The sequence below is a fragment of the Artibeus jamaicensis genome, unplaced genomic scaffold (assembly GCF_021234435.1).
Source record: "Artibeus jamaicensis isolate MK-2021 breed Jamaican fruit bat unplaced genomic scaffold, CSHL_Jam_final contig_64, whole genome shotgun sequence".
Taxonomy (NCBI): domain Eukaryota; kingdom Metazoa; phylum Chordata; class Mammalia; order Chiroptera; family Phyllostomidae; genus Artibeus; species Artibeus jamaicensis.
Window position 1 is genome coordinate 2,765,872 of NW_026521911.1, and position 17,120 is coordinate 2,782,991.

Here is a 17,120-nt window from a genome sequence, read left to right on the forward strand (position 1 = left end):
TATCATGGCCCCACCCCAGATCTCTCAGACAAATCAGAATTTCTGATGGGTTAGCTTGGGCAGTAGTATTTCCTAAAGCTTCCTATATAATTCTGTTAGGCAACCAGAGTTGAGAATCACCTAGCACCAGGCTGCTTGGATTTTAATCTTGGCATCACCATTTAATAGCTGTTTGGCCCTAGGCAAGTTATTTAATCCCTTTGTAAAATGTCCTCACCTGTAACATGATGAGAATTATGTTTGAATAAGACTTGGGAGGAGAAAGTTAAATAACTCATTTGAAGCACTTAGATTGGAATTAAAGCTAAAAGCATCCCAATTTCTGATTACAAATTTTATTACAAAGCTATAGTAATCAAAACAATATGGCATTAAAAACAGGCCAGTGAAACAGAATCAAGATCTCTGATACCCACGCATTGTATGATCAAGTAATATTTGACAAGGGAACCAGGAAGATTCAATGGGAAAGAATAGTCTTTTTTAAATAAATGGTGCTGGGAAAACTGGCTAACCCACATACAGAAGAATGAAATTGTATCCCTATCTTACAACACTCACTAAGAGTAACTTAAAATGTGTTAGAGACTTAAATGTAAGACCTGAACCTGTAAAACTACTGGAAAGAAACAAGGAAAAAGCCACTTGACATTGATTGGCCTTGGCAATTATTTTTTGGATATAACACTAAAAGCAAACATAAACAAGTGGGACTACATCAAACTAAAAAGGATCTTGTCCTGGCTGATATGGCTCAGTGAACTGAGCGCTGGCCTGTGAACCAAAGGGTTGCTGGTTCGATTCCCAGTCAGGGCCCATGCCGCATTGTAGGTCAGGTGCCCAGTAGGGGGTGCACCAGAGCAACCACACATTGATGTTTCTCTTCCTCACTTTCTCCCTCTCTTCCCCTCTTGTCTTAAAAAATAAATAAACAAAAAGTGTTCTGTAAGCAAACAAAACAAAATAGCAAAATGAAAATGCAACCTACAGAATAGAAGCAAATATTTGAAAACCATCTATCTGATAAGGGGTTAATATCCAAATATATAAGGAACTCATACAACTCAGTAGCAAAATAAAATCTGATTAAAAATGTGCAAAAAACTTGAGTAGACATTTTTCCAAAGAAGAATATAAATGGCCAACAGGTGCAAGAAAAGATGGTCGCCATCACTAATCTTCAGGAAAATGCAAATTAAAACCACAATGAGATATCTATTACCTCACAACTGTTGAAATGGCTATTATAAAAAGATAAGAGACAAGTATGTTGGTGAGGCTGCATGAAATAAAAGGGAACCTTTGTCCACTGTTGATGGGAATGTAAATTGGTTACAGCCATGGAAAACAGTATGGAGCATCTTCAAAAAGTTAAAAATAGAATTACCATGTGATCCAACAGTCCCACTTCTGGATAATATTCAAAGGAAATGAAAACACTATTTCAAAGAGATAGCTGCACCCACAAGTTCATAGCAGTGTTATTCACAATAGCCAAGACATGGAAACAACCTGAACATCCATCATTGGATAAATGGAAAAGGAAAATATGATACACACACACAGAGGAATATTATTCAGCCATACAAAAGGGTATCCTGTCTTTTGCAACAATATGGAGGACCTTGAGCACATTATGCTAGGTGAAATAAAGAGACAAACACAAATACTGTATGTTTTCATGTATGCAGAATCTAAAAGAGCTGAACTCATAGGAATAGAGATTGGGGCTGGAAGGCCGGGAGCTATAGGGAAATATTGTTAAAAGGGTACAAATTCCCATCTATAAGATGAGTAAGTTCTGGGGATCTAATGTATGGCATGGTGACTATAATGAATTATAGTATATTTTATACTTGAAAGCTGTTAAAAGAGTAGATCTTAAATGTTATCAACACACACAATATGTGAGGGAATGGAGGTGCCAACTAACATTCTTCTGGTAACCATTTTGCAGTATACATTTGTATCAAATCACATCGTACACCTTAAACTTACATGTATGTCAATAATAATAAAGCTGGGAGGAAAAGATCACGGGAAATACACAAAGAGATGACAAAGGGCTACATTTGGATAGCAAGTCAAAGAGTTTCTTTTCTGTTTTCAGCATTTTAATAAGAATGTATTCAAGGTGATATATTTAATCACTTAAAATAAAAATAATATGAGGGGAAAATGTGATTTATGGAATCTGACTTGTGCCCTGACCAGTGTGGCTCAGTTAGTTGGGAGTCATCCCACAAAACTAAATGTTGCTGGTTTGATTCCCAGTCAGGGTACGTGCCTAGGCTGAGGGTTTGGTCCCCAGTCAGAGTGTGTGCAAGAGGTAACCGATCAATGTTTCCCTCTCACATCATTGTTTCTCTTTCTTTCTCCATCCCTTCCCTTCTCTCTTAAATAAATGAAGAGAGAGGGAGGGAGGGAGGGAGGGAGGGAGGGAGGGAGGAAGGAAGGAAGGAAGGAAGGAAGGAAGGAAGGAAGGAAGGAAGGAAGGAAAAGGAAGGAAGGAAGGAAGGAGTGTTACACTTTGAATATTGGTAACTTACCTTGATTGTGGTTATGTATTTACTCTTAACTTTTTATATGACCCTGAGCAAATAATTTCCTTTCTTGTGGCCTCAGTTTCTTCATTCATGAAATGTAAGGGTTAGTCTACACGGGTCTCTTGTTTTGTTCTTAAAAGTTAAGAAATGTTGATGGCACTTGCTAACACTAGTTATGATGTATTATTATCAAAGAATTTAGTTCATTTAAGGAAGAAGATTCCCAATTATTTCAGCTTTGTTTAAACCTCTAAAATTGTAGTTCCCCATGGTACATGATTTCTTTTTAAATATATTTTTATTTAACTGCAGTACAAGCTTGTGTGTCCTCCTGCATCTATCTTAGGTGAATCTTTGGTAGGCTTCACAACTTGTACTGCTTTCAGAGTTATTTCATGATCTGAGTGTTACATTTGTGTGATATCCTGAGCCAAGATATTAACTCACTCATGGTCCTCATCTAGGGAATTTCCCTTCCAGAGTAGGGAAAAGATAACCAAAGAATATGGATGAAAATAATAATAGCAGAACACAGAATCATTGCTTAAAGATGCTCACTCTGTGTTCATGAAAATCTAGGAAGAGTTAAGGTACGTAGAGAGATTTAGCTGGAGAAAACCATATTTTGAAGTTGGTATAAAACTGTTATGTGCAACAAAAAAAGCAGAAAATCATCATTTAAAAAATTTTGCTTAAAATTGGAAAGTCGTCTTTTGATTGTCTTGATATCTTTGAATCCTCATGGCAGTTCATTCAACAGAGTTATCAGTAATGGGGAAAGATTTGCTAACCCAGATATATTTTACTACTTTTCCTTTTCCTCCTAGGCAGCCATCATTAGTAGAGTTCAATGTAGGATTGTGGCTTTGGATCTGCGAGGTCACGGTGAGTGACGTTCTTAATTCTGATTGAATAACATATTTACCAAGCCCTTTGAATAGTATTAAATATTACAAATTTCAGTGTAGCCATCACATAACTTGGTCTGTTTCATTTGGGCATTTTTGAGGGAAGTTCTAGCTTGCAGTTTTTGTAAATATTTTATAAATATACATAAATATATAGGTTGTTGTTTCACTAAGAAAATGCCCTTTAATGTAACCTAATTCTGATGCTTGTGATGTATGAGGAATGTGAATAAATCTTTTTTTTTTAGGCTACTGTATTATCTTCTTTAGGGTGTCCAACAATAAAGATATGTCTATAACAGAAAATTCTTGCTAAGCCCACCATATGAAAGGGGACCCAAATAACTCCAGAATTAATCTTCTGGAAAGCAGGTCCCTTGTGTAATACAGGCTTCCCCTGCTAGGGGAGTGTTCTAGGAACCCACCTATTTCAGTGTACCAGCTGGCGCTGTTGTGGGAGGCTCTATTGGGCTTCAGTGAATTTTTTTAAAGACTCTTCCATCACATTTGCTCATTTCATGATGGGTGATTTACGAGCACACTTTCCCACACTGCACTGAGTGTTCAGCAGTTTCCATAAAAAATGGTGTGACCCCTGTGCCCCACCCTCCCTATTCATCTGAGCTTGCCCTGAATGACATTTTTTTGTTTGTTTGTTTCCCTGGATAAAAATTGTCCTCAATGGGAAACATTTTGCCAGTGTGGAAGAGGTGAAACCAAAAACACATCAGAAGCACTGAAAGGCATAAAAACTTGACAAGTTCAAAAACTATTTTGAGCCCTGGGAAAAATGTCTCAATAGGTGTGTTGCATCAGATGGAGAGAACTTTGAAGGTGACTGAAGTTTAAACATGTAAAAACAAATACATAGACTTCCACCAAGATGGAGGCGTAGGTGGAAGCACTGCACGTCCTCTCACAACTAGGTTTAAAAACAACAAAGTTTTAGCAACAAAAATGCAGCCAAACCACAGAAAATTGAACTACACAGAAGTCTGACAACAATGAACATTTCAGCCAAAACCGGTAAGGGGCAGAGCCAGCAGCAGAGCGGGGTCAGGCAGGAAAGATCCACTGGACCAGCCAGGGAGTGTGACCCAGGTGCGCCAGCAGCCGTGGGTGGATCCCAGGTTTGGAGAAGCAGGTGGACCCACCGAGGGTGCAGGGCAGTGGACCCGCTTAGGACTGATTGAGGTCACACATTCACGCCCAGATAAACTGGTGAAGGAGCTAGCAGTGAGACGGACCACGCAGGCCCCAGCGGCAGGAAGAGGAAGAGGGAACCGCGTTGTCCCTCTCTGACCCCGCCCCCACATACAGCGTCACAAACCAGTGACCCGTGTGGCCCCACCCTGGTGAACAACTAAGGCTCCGCTCCTCATACCTAACAGGCACAAACAGATCAAAATATGGCTCAAGAACAACTCAGAGCCCCAGAGCCAATAAATCTAAGTGATGAAGAAATAGCCAAACTTTCAGATGCACAGTTCAAAACACTGGTGATCAGGATGCTCACAGAACTGGTTGATTTTAGTCACAAATTAGAGGAACATATGAAGGCAAAACTAATTGAAATGAATGGAAATGCACAGGAAACCAATAGTAATGGAAAGGAAACTGGGACTCAAATCAATGGAGTGGACCAGAAGGAAGAAAAAAATGACCAAACAGAAAAGGATGAAGAAACAATTCAAAAAAAAGAGGAGAGGCTTAGGAACCTCCAGGACATCTTTAAACGCTTCAACATCCGAATTACAGGGGTACCAGAAGGGGAAGAGGAACAGCCATGAGTGGAAAACTTATTTGAACAAATAATAAAGGAGAATTTCCCCAATCTGGCAAAGGAAATAGACTTCCAGGAAATCCAGGAAGCTCAGAGAGTCCCAAAGAAGTTGGACCCAAGAAGGAACACACCAAGGCACATCATAATTACATTAGCCAAGATTCAAATGAAGGAGAGAATCCTAGAAGCAGCAAGAGATAAGGGGACAGTCACCTACAAAGGAGTTCCCATCAGACTGTCAGCGGATTTCTCAAAAGAGACCTTACAGGCAAGAAGGGGCTGGAAAGAAGTATTCCAAGTCATGAAATCCAGAGTCCTACATCCAAGATTGATCTACCCAGCAAAGCTTTCATTTAGAATGGAAGGGCAGATAAAGTGCTTCTCAGATAAGATCAAATTCAAGAAGTTCATCATCACCAAGCCCTTATTATATGAAATGTTAAAGGGGCTTACCTAAGAAAAAGAAGATAAAAAATATGAATAGTGAAAGGACAGCAAACTCACAGTTATTAACCACACCTAAAACAAAAGCAAACTAACAGGACAGCTAGATCAGGAGCAGATCCATACAAATGGAGATCACATGGAGGGTTAGCAACAGGGGAGTAGGAGGAGGAGAAGGGGGAGAAGATACAGAAAATAAGTAGCATAGATGGTAGGTAGAAAATAGATTGGGGGGGGAGGGCAAGAATAGTATGGGAAATACAGAATCTAAAGAACTTGAGACACGTGGTCATAAACTAAAGGGGGGAATGGTGGGGGAGGGGTGTTCAGGGTGGAGGGGAATGAAGCGGGGAATAGAACAACTGTAATGGCATAATTAATAAAATATCTTTAAAAAAAGAAAAAAACATACACAATGTTTTATAAATTAAGTTCTGGGTTGTTTTGGGTCCCTCTTCATATGTAAGTATAAAGTCCCCATTTCAGTGTTCAAAAGGGAAAATTTTTGAAAGATAATACTCTTGCATTTATCATTTCTATCCTTGGGAATTTTATTTTTAAAATATTTTTAGCCTGGGCTGGTGTGGCTCAGTTGGTTGGAGTGTCGCCCCTCCCATACACCGAAAGGTTGCAGTTTTGATACCTGGTCTGGGTGCATGTGAGAGGCAACGAGTGGCTTCTCTCCCATAGCAGTGTTTCTTTTTTCTTTTTTCTTTTAAGATTTTATTTATTATTAGAGAGAGGGGAAGAGAGGGAGAAAAAGAGAGAGAGAGACATATATCAGTTGCCTCTTGATCACACCCAGCAGGGACTGAATCTGCAACCTGGGTATGCTCCCTGACTGGGAGTTAGACCCACCACCTTTGCTTCACAGAACAACACCCGACCAAGCCACACCAATCAAGGCATTATTTCTCTTTCTCTTTTCCTCTTTCCCTTCCTCTCACTCTAAAGGTAATTTTAAAATGTCCTCAGGTGAAGATTAAAAAAACTGTTTTAAATATTTTTTTTAGGTGAAACAAAAGTCAAGAATTCTGAAGACTTGTCTGCAGAAACAATGGCAAAGTAAGTAATCTAATATTGTTTATACATCCCCTGGTTTTCATTAGTGTTATAAAGAGTAATATACCTTTATCATTCTCTTGGTGAGATTTTTAGGCAATAATTAGTACATTCTTTGTTCTTTTTTACTTATATATCTGGTATCTCCTCACTATTTAATCTTGAAAGAAACATTCATTTTTCTTGGTGTATTCAATGTGATAGTCATACATAAAGCACTTGAAAATTCTTTGGGGCACAGTTTAGTTTGTGTTCGCTTTTGAAAATTTTTCTTTTGTTGATATTGTTGAGTAGAATTTGGATATCAACTGGGGACCCGTGCATGGCAAAGTAATTGTATACAAGAGGCTCTGTGAAATGTTCTTAAGGTATCCTGCCCACATACTTTGTCCAGCTTTTGTACTAAGACATAAACAGTATGAAAGGAAAATGTAATTATACCCTAGGTCTCAAAAGATGAATGTAGCATATACAGTGGCTTTCAAAACCTGGTCACTCATCAGAATCACCTGAAAAGTGACTAAAATACAGGTGATTTGGTCCTACCTCACAACAGCTGAATTAGTGCTTCTACTAGTGGGATTCGAGCATTCATATTTTGATAAAGCTTTATAGAGGAATCTGATAGAGCCAGTCCTGTGACTGGTGTTTGGGAACCACTACCGTGTGTTGTAAGCAGAATTCCTCTCACTACCCTGTTTTCATACATGCATGTACTTAATACATGTCCTTTCAAGTAGTTGACCAACTTTGGCTAAAAAATATCTTATCCCTTCTTACCTTAGCAGCTTTAAACCAAGAGTAAACTGTTTTTCCTTAGAACCCAAACTCATATGGCCGTCATTTTATTGTTATAATAGATGCTGTTTGTGTCCTTCCTATATGCCAGGCTTTATTAAGTGTAAAATAAGCATTTATTAAGAATAAATAATTTACTTAAGTTATATAAATTTATCTACGTTATTAACTTTGTAGTATAGATATACTGTTCACTTTTTGCTGTTCACTTTTATTTTTTATCAGTGAGGAAACTAGCTCAGATAGGTTGAATAACCGTATGAGGTCACATAGTTACTAGGTCAGAATTATGATCATTCAGTTATAGTGCTTGGTAGAGAGGAAGGGGGTGAGAGAGAATGAACAATGCACGAGTACCATTTACTCAGTAAGCATATGCCTTAGAAACCACAGAAAGGGAGCCAAGAGTCTGCTTCCTCAGTTGCTCCTAATGCCTTTGTAATGTGTGAGAACAATAAAGCCCGAAATAGTAAGCATGTTAGTCATACCTATGGAAAGATTTGTGAATGAGTTTTAAGGACTTAAAGGATATCTTGACCTTTGACAAAAATGTGAAATATATCATTTAAGTGGCCAGGCAACCAGACAAAGGGTGATGGCTTGGCTGGTTTTCTAGAGGATATTGAAGGATTAATTGAGGACCTTACCAGTAATGTATCAGTCTGGGACACACAGGAGAGAGAAACCACTTAGTAATTTGAACAGGGAAAGTTTAATTTGAAGATCTTATTAATTATAATAGGGGATTGCAGTAATGAAGAATTAGATAGTAAGAAGTAAAGAGAACTCTAAAGAACATAGGGTTCATTAACTCGATTGTGGGAATCATTTCACAGTTTATTTGTGTGTCAAATTATGTGCACTTTAAGAATATTATAATTTTATTTATCAATTATACCTCAGTAAAGCTGAGAACAATTCTAAAGGAAAGAAAGAATACAATAATAGCTGATGTAAGAAGCAGCCACTATTCCTTGGGCTGAGGTAAAACACTAATGGGTAGAGACCGAGATCTAAACCTTGCTAGAGAACTCGTGACAGTGGCTCTGGAGGCAGAGAAGTCACTTTTGATGTCACATTGGTAGAACTTGTCATAATCCTACTGTCTTGGGCACAGGGGAAGCTGTTCAGAGGGAGATTATCTTACCAGACACACTCTAGTGAGATAAATATTGGGGATGATTCCAGACGTCTGCTGTACAACATGGTACCAGTAGATATCAATAAGATATTGTGTACCTAAAAGTTTAAAAGGGCAGATTTATGTTAAGTGTTCTTACTGCATATACCCAAGCATAAATACATACACAAAAGTGATGCAAGGCAACTTTTGGAGGTGGTGGCTGGGATCAAGGTAATTCTTTTTTTTTTTTTTAATATTTTATTTATTTACTTATTTTTAGAGAGAGGGGAAGGGAGGGAGAAAGAGGAGAGAAACATCAGTATGTGGTTGCCTCTCACCTGGCCCCTACCAGGGACCCAGCCTGCAACCCAGGCATATGCCCTGACTGGGAATTGAACTAGCGACACTTTGGTTCATAGCCCGTGCTCAATCCACTGAGCTATACCAGCCAGGGCTGATCAAGGTAATACTTGATTGTGGTGATATTAACACAAATATAAATATAAATCTCCAAACTTACCAAATTGTATACATAATTATGTACCACTGTTTCTGTATACCAATTACACCTTAATAAAACTAGGAAAGAAAAACATTGGGGATGGGGGGATGAATTGCTGGAGAAGTTGGCACTGGGGAAGCTGTATGTGACCCAGGAGCTGGAAAGTTCCCGTGCTGTGCGAAGTAGGGAACTGCAAGTTTCAGGAACTGGTGGAGTAAACACACATGAAGCAGGAACAAAACCCTCTCCTTCTGCATTGTCTCTCCTATGTCCTCTTAACATCTTGCCAGCTGGCAAAGAAAAACCATTTAAAGGCTTCAGATCCAGTTTGCAGAAAATGCAACGTAAGGTCAATTGGAGCTGACAGACAATAAGTTGGTAATTGGCACAAGAAAGTTAAAAAGAAAATAAAAATTAGCCCTGGCTGGTGTAGCTCAGTGGATTGAGTGTGGGCCTGCGAACTGCGCGATCTCAGTTCGGTTCCCAGTCAGGGCACATTCCTGGGTTGCAGGCCAGTTCCCAGCAGGGGACTCACAAGAGGCAACCATACATTGATGTTTCTCTCCTTCTCTCCTTCCCTTTCTCTCTAAAAATAAATAAATAAAATATTTTAAAAAAAGAAAAGAAAAATTAAAATCATCTATAACTGATGATGATGATTACCAAGAATGAGAAGATCCAGTAATTTGAATTCTTGTTCTTTATTGTTTTAAGTATATTTTATTGATTATGCTATCACAGTTATTCCATTTTTTTCTCCCCTTGATTCCCTGTATCCGCCTCCTACCATCATTCCCCCACCTAGTTCATGTGCATATAAGTCCTTTGGCTTCTCCATTTCCTGTACTATTCTTAACCTCCCCCTGTCTATTTTGTGCCTACCATTTATGTTTCTTATTCCCTGTACCTTTCCCTCATTCTCTCCCCTCCCCCTCCCTGCTGATAACCCTTTATGTAATCTCCATTTCTGTGATTCTGTTCTTGTTTTAGTTGTTTGCTTGGTTCATTTTTGTTTTGTTTTTTTTTTTAGGTTCAGTTGTTGATAGTTGTGAATTTGTTGTCATTTTACTGTTCATAGCTTTGATCATCTTCTTTTTCTTAGATAAGTCCCTTTAACATTTTATTAAACGAGGGCTTGATGATGATGAACTCCTTCAACTTGACCTTCTCTGGGAAGCACTTTATCTGCCCTTCCATTCTAAATGATAGCTTTGCTGGATAGAGTAATCTTGGATGTAGGTCCTTGCCTTTCATGACTTGGAATACTTCTTTCTAGCCCCCTACCTGCAAGGTTTCTTTTGAGAAATCAGCTAACAGTCTGATGGGAACTCCTTTGTAGGTAACTGTCTCCTTTTCTCTTGCTGCTTTTAAGATTGTCTCCTTATTTTTAATCTTGGCTAATGTAATTATGATGTGCCTTAGTGTGTACTTCCTTGGATCCAACTTCTTTGGGACTCTGAGGTTCCTGGACTTCCTAGAAATCTATTTCCTTTGCCAGATTGGGGACGTTCTCCTTCATTATTTTTTTCAAATAAGTTTTTCATTTCTTGTTGTTCCTCTTCTCCTTCTGGTACCTCTATGATTCAGATGTTGGAACATTTAAAGTTGTCCTGGATGTTCTTAAGTGTCTCCTGATTTTTTGAATTCTTACTTCTTCATTCTGTTCTGCTTGAGTGTTTATTTCTTCCTTCTGCTCCAAATCATTGATTTGAGATCCAATTTCCTTCCTTTCACTGTTAGATCCCTGTATATATATATATTTTTATTTCACTTTGCATAGCCTTCATTTTTTCCTCTATTTTGTGACCACACTCAGCCATTTCTGTGAGCATCTTGATCACTAGGGTTTTGAACTCTGCATCTGATAGGTTGGCTATCTCTTCATCTCTTAGTTCTGTTTTTGGAGTTTTGATCTGTTCTTTCATTTGGGCCATATTTTATTGTCTAATGCACCTGTTACATAGTAAGGGGCAGAGCCTTAGGTGTTCTCTAGGGTAGGGCAACCCATGCTGTATGTTGGGAAGGAGTCAGAGAGGGAGCAATGCTGCTTGCTCAGCTTTTTTCCCACTTTCAGTCACTTCCCTTGCTACAAACAAATTGGGCCCTTCTGGTGCTGATTCCCAGGTGGGTGGTTTTTTGTATGTTCTAGGACCCTGTGAGTCTCTCCCAACAAACTCTCCTGTGAAGCTGGGTGTTTCTCCTGGCCTGCAACCCACACAGGTTTTTACAGGCAGAGATTTTGAGGCTTTCTTTTGCCATGCTGGAACCCTGGGTTGTGTGGTCTGTCTCATTCCCCAGTTGTTTATCCCAGTTTAACAGCATGCAAATATGGGACCACCCAGTCTGCTAGCCACTACCTTGCTTTGTGTCCTCTCTGCCCCAGCTGCCCATCTCTGCCCCTCCTACCAGTCTGAATGAATATTTTTTCTTTAACTCTTTGGTTGTTGGACTTCCATACAATTCAATTTCTGGCAGTTCTGGTTATTTTTTGTTTTTAAAATTTCTGTTGTCCTCCTTTTGGTTGTGTGAGGAGGCAGCATATACCTACCTATGCCTCCATGTTGGCTGGGAGTCTGAATTCTTGTTGAAGTAGTCTAATCAATAAAATGTTTGTATGATTTCTTAACCTAGTCAGTCTGTGAAACAAAAATCCCAAAATAAGGCATGCTTAGTGGGTGATTAGTGAGGCCTGCAAATAGTACTGACAGCATGATTTTCACCTCACATATCAACTTTAGAACCTATGCCCTACATAGGATACAACTCTACTGAATATAGAAGAGCCAAGATTTGAGGTCCAGTTACTCTGATACTCATTTTTCCATTAGGTCTGGTAGGCTTCTCAGGAAATGAACAGAGTATTAATAAGTATGATAGAATGCCCCTAAAGAGCAGCTACCAAAATTGTGGTATATCCAGTCACAGACTAGATTTGTAGTTAAACCCCTCTACTTTATCTTTATTTTTCTGAAATTTCAGGACATGTCTCAAAATAGGTCCCTAATCTTTAGTAAGAATACATTTTTCTTGGTGGTAGGTGATCAAGTGATTGATCATAACCAACTTCTATCCAGATGAAATATACTTTTCCTAAGCTAGATACAATATTAAGTTGGTTTGTTTTGGAACTTATCCACCTTCATACAATATTTTAAGGAGACCTGGATTTAGATAAATCTTCTGTAGCATCCTTTTATTTTACTAATTATATCTGCTACTAACTAAAAATGTTAGCCTTAAATTTAACTCCAAATGAATGTTACACTGTTACTTGTTTCACTTATAAAATTGCAAGGCCTCCTTTATCTCCCATTCAGATTGTCTGCAGATGCTGCAGCTACCTGATTGATATCTGTAATTGTTGTGTGAGGTTTTTAAGATGAGTTCCTTAAGAAACATTTGTCTTTGCTATTCCAAATTAGTGGAGACCATATTTGAAAAGCTATGTCCCTACATCCACACCTGCTGTATTTCGCTAACACTGTGTGAGTGCTTGAGGAATGTAGTGGCACTCAGCAAGACAGAACTGTCTTTTGAACTTGACCAACTCAGCCACTCCCAAAAGAAGACAGTAGAGCCTGTGGTTCCTACAAACATACCGTATTTACCTACTGCTATAGCCAAGAAGGCCTATAGCAAATAAAAACCTAAGTTCCTACTTCAGTTCTCATTTTCAAAGCTGTAAGGTTTGACTTTGTTAAACAGATACACTTATAATTAAAGGCTAGTACAGAAGCCAATAAAAATTAGCTCTGAATATCTTCCTAGTTTCTCAGAACATATACTTACATTTATGTTAGTATTTCAAACAACTTTACATGATATTATAAATAATAATTAACATTTATATAGCACTTTACTCTTTTCAAAGTATTTTCCCATTCACTTAGTTAATTCTCACAGCAGTTCAGAATAGTAAGTGATATTCTCATCTTCATTTTATAGATGTTGAAACTCTGAGAGGTTAAATAACTAATCCAAGTCCGTATAGTAAAGAAAATAGACTGGAGCTATAATTCATCTTATGACTCCAAACTTCACTACATTATAATGTTTAATAAAGTTGCTTTTCTGTTTTATAGATGGGGAAACTGACGTGCAGAGCAGTTAAATGTTTAGTCCAGAACTTTAAGCTTAGGTTTAAACTAAAGGTATATGTTTATGTAATTGTACTAAACGTGTGGAACTGTGAAAGTGTGATGTAAATGAAAGTCAGAAAATTTGGGTTCTTACTCCTTAAACTGCCGTTTATCAGAAGAGCTGGGTGTGTGGCTACATGAGTAGATACCGAGGACATGTTAGAAGTTTTATATAGTTACGTTTGTAAGGTGGCCCAGCAGACCTCGACAGTCCTCGAACTGTTAGTTACAGACCAAAGGAATTAGGAAAGAAAACTGCTTTACAGTGTTGGCAGAGAGCATTTTCAGCTTTTTTTCCTTCTCTTTGCAGGGATGTTGGCAATGTGGTTGAAGCCATGTATGGGGACCTCCCTCCTCCAATTATGCTAATTGGGCATAGCATGGGCGGTGCTATTGCAGTCCACACAGCATCATCCAACCTGGTGCCGAGCCTCCTGGGTCTGTGCATGATTGATGTTGTGGAAGGTAAATTTTCTTGTGCTAAGCTACCAGAATCAAAATCTTTGACTTATAAGAGCTATACCTGGTAGGTTATTGTTTTTGTGTTTTAATTTATTGCTGATTTTATTCATCTTGTAGTATGTCCCTTTGTCTTTTATATCTTTCTTTTATGCTATTTTGTGGCAAAGGCATTCCAAGGTTTTTTTAAACTGGGATATAATGTATATATAACTTTATATCAGTTTCAGGTATACAAAATAATGATGTGATACATGTACAGAGTGAAGCAAAAGTAGGTTTACAATTGTTCATATGGGAAATAATACAATAAATATTAATAATACTAATATTAATACAAGAACGAACTCTGAATATTGCATACTCACAGCTATAAACCTTTTGTCTCACCCTGTATATATTGCAAAATGATCACCATAATATGTCTAGTTAATATCCATCACCACACATAGTTTAAAAATTATTTTTCTTGTCATGAGAACTTAAGATCTATTCTCTTAGTAACTTTTAAGTATATACTACAGTATTATTAACTATAGTCACCATGCTATACATTGCACCCCCAGAACTTATTTTGCAACTGGAAGTTTGTATTTTTTGAACCTTCACCCAGTTTCACCTATACCCCATATTACATAATCATTCTCCATGACATAAGCAACTCTTCATAAACTTCTTTTATCGCTGTATAACATTTCCATTATTATGTATGCCCCCTTATTTTATTTAACATTTAAAAAGAAGCTGCCCTGTGTCCCATGACCCAGTCTTAGCAGTCACACTATTGCTTCTACAAGGCAGCTCTGTTCATTCTCTCCTTTGTGAAGAATACCAGGAGGCAAAATCATTGGAGTTCACCTTGTAACCTGGTTATCACATCAGTCTTCAGAATTTTATTAAACTGCATCTTTTTTTCCCCAAGCAGCACTGAATTCTGCTGTCATTGGGGGCAGACGTAAATAGTTGGCCCAGTAAGTGTAAATGTTTGGAAAATGGTAAGTGCTGTGGTTAAAATTTTTGTTTAACATCTAGGTACAGCCATGGATGCCCTTAACAGCATGCAGAATTTCTTACGCGGTCGTCCTAAAACCTTCAAGTCTCTGGAGAATGCCATTGAATGGAGGTAATACACAAATCTATATTGTCTGTGTTTTGAATGTTAGATTGTAGCTTTCTTTTTCATCAGCTCAAGCACTAAATTCAAAGGAATAATTTCTCACCTTAGCTTTATAGTAATTTCATGGGTGGAAACAATTATGTAAAGACGGGAATTTAAAAATAAATACAGGGTCCAGCACAAATAATACCCCTTTTTTATTACAAAATCATAAGCATGTAATTCTGTAACATAACAGTATCACATGCAAGCACACCATATGGCATTTTAGGTGAAATGTTCAAATTGTTGTCCATCGCATGCTAGATAGTCACGTACCTCACCAACCACACTCAAGCAAGCCTTACTTCTGCTGGACCCTATATTTTGAATGTTTCAGACTTGTCTCAGTTGCATAAAATCCACCCTTTCTCTAATACACTATAGTACCTCCTACAGACTTAGTAATTACGGATCATCTGCTGTCTAGCTAGTCCCATTTCTAACGTGAGAGGTTAGACTAATTGAGACTCTAAGACCTCTTCCACTTCTGATGCTCCATGGTTCTAGATTGACTTTTTGTGTTATAGGGAAAAATGATGGAGAAACAGAAGATTGATGTAGATTCCTTTCTCAATTTTTATTTGGATTTTGGGTAAATAAAAACCCTTTGGGCCCTGGCTGGTATGGCTTAGTGGATTAAGCACTGGCCTGTGAATCAAAGGGTCACTGGTTCAATTCCCAGTCAGGGCTCATGCCTGGATTGTGGGCCAGATTCCCTGGTGTGGGGCAACCATACATTGATGTTTCTCTCCCTCTCTTTCTCCCTCCCTTCCCCTCTGTCTAAAAATAAATAAATAGGACCTTAACAAAAACCTTTGGGTAAATCATTTTCATAAAAATTACTGAAAAAATTGTTTATGGCTTTCACTTAAGTAAAGGCTATGCAGTCATTAATTTATTCATTAATTCAATCATTTGATTAAATATTTAGTAAACACTTTGTGCTAAAGGGTAAAGATTCAGAAATATGTAAAACACTGTCTTTTCCCCCAAGGAGATCAGTCTTATATAAAATGTCTTCATTATCCTATCTTCCTACCTATTCTTCAAAATCCATCTCCAGTACCTTTTCCAGAACCCTGTCTCTAATTCCTCTAAACCACACACTAAGTCTATATTATATTGTCCTGTTTACCTCTTAAATCTTCTAATCCCCCCTTAAGGATATGCTTATTTTAATTAATTTTAATGTATCTTAATGCCCTTCCTGCATCATGAGGGCAGAAGCTATTCTCTTATTTCTTTTATACTTTCGTATAGAATAAGGCATACTGCTGGCTACCCTAGCAGGCAGAACATATCTGTTAACTAAATCAGAGATACCAAATGGAAATTAAGGACCTGGTAAATATATTTCAAGAGAGTTTTCCTAGGGCAGAGCGTCTCATGCCAAATATAGCTGCCGGAATGCTGTGTGTGTTAAGTGAGGTTGCTTCTGCCTTCCCGTGTTCGTGCTGCTGTTCCCTCAGAAGCATTAGAGATCTCTAACAGCACTGAGAATGCAGCCGCTGCCAGCTCAGCGTGCAGCTCAGGAAGCAGCTCTGTCTGCTTCCCTAGTAACAACCAGTGAGAAAATTATTCCAAACAACTTTTTAAATTTATTCAGCAAACACTTTTTTTTAATACCTAAGATGTATCAGTACCTGATCTAAGAACTGGGGATGAATCAGGCCTAGTTCTTTTATATTTACTCGTGGGGATGCCAACGTCAACAAGTAAATGCGTAAACACAATGTAGTGAAGGAGGCACAGGAGAGAGAAGACAGGTGTCCAGTCCAGCCGGAAAGTCGTCTTGGACCTTCCCTGAAAGGAGATAATCTTGATTCTAGAAGCCGATGTAGGATAGGATAGGGTTTTTAATATGTTAAAATGTAGATTCTATGAAAGCCACTGATTTTTGGACCCCACTTTCTGAGCCTGAGAATCAGAAAGAGTACTATGAAGCATTTGTTAATTTTCTTTTGTACTTTGCTGGATATCTGAATTGAGTTATGACTCATGGTCATTTTGGCTATTCTAGTTTTTTTTTTTACAAACATATTGAAGTACTAAGTAAGCCAGCCTATTTAATTCAGTAAAGATTTAAAGTAAAGTGCATTCCTGCTTTAGTTTTCTTGGTCATCCTAATGAAAGGCAGTACTGTTTAGTTATTAAGAAGCTGGGCTTTGAAGTTGGGCAGATACAGATTTGCATTTTG

At 38.1% G+C, this 17,120-nt stretch overlaps 1 protein-coding gene across 1 annotated transcript in view; it reads left to right on the plus strand.

Moving 5' to 3' along the window:
* PPME1 (protein phosphatase methylesterase 1) overlaps positions 1 to 17,120 on the plus strand; it is a 69,541-nt gene that overhangs the window by 31,654 nt on the left and 20,767 nt on the right. Inside the window, exons 4-7 of the mRNA XM_037148679.2 lie at positions 3,374 to 3,431; positions 6,695 to 6,746; positions 13,616 to 13,770; positions 14,797 to 14,887. Of these exons, the coding sequence (XP_037004574.1) occupies positions 3,374 to 3,431; positions 6,695 to 6,746; positions 13,616 to 13,770; positions 14,797 to 14,887 (356 nt within the window). The remainder of the gene's footprint in view (positions 1 to 3,373; positions 3,432 to 6,694; positions 6,747 to 13,615; positions 13,771 to 14,796; positions 14,888 to 17,120) is intronic.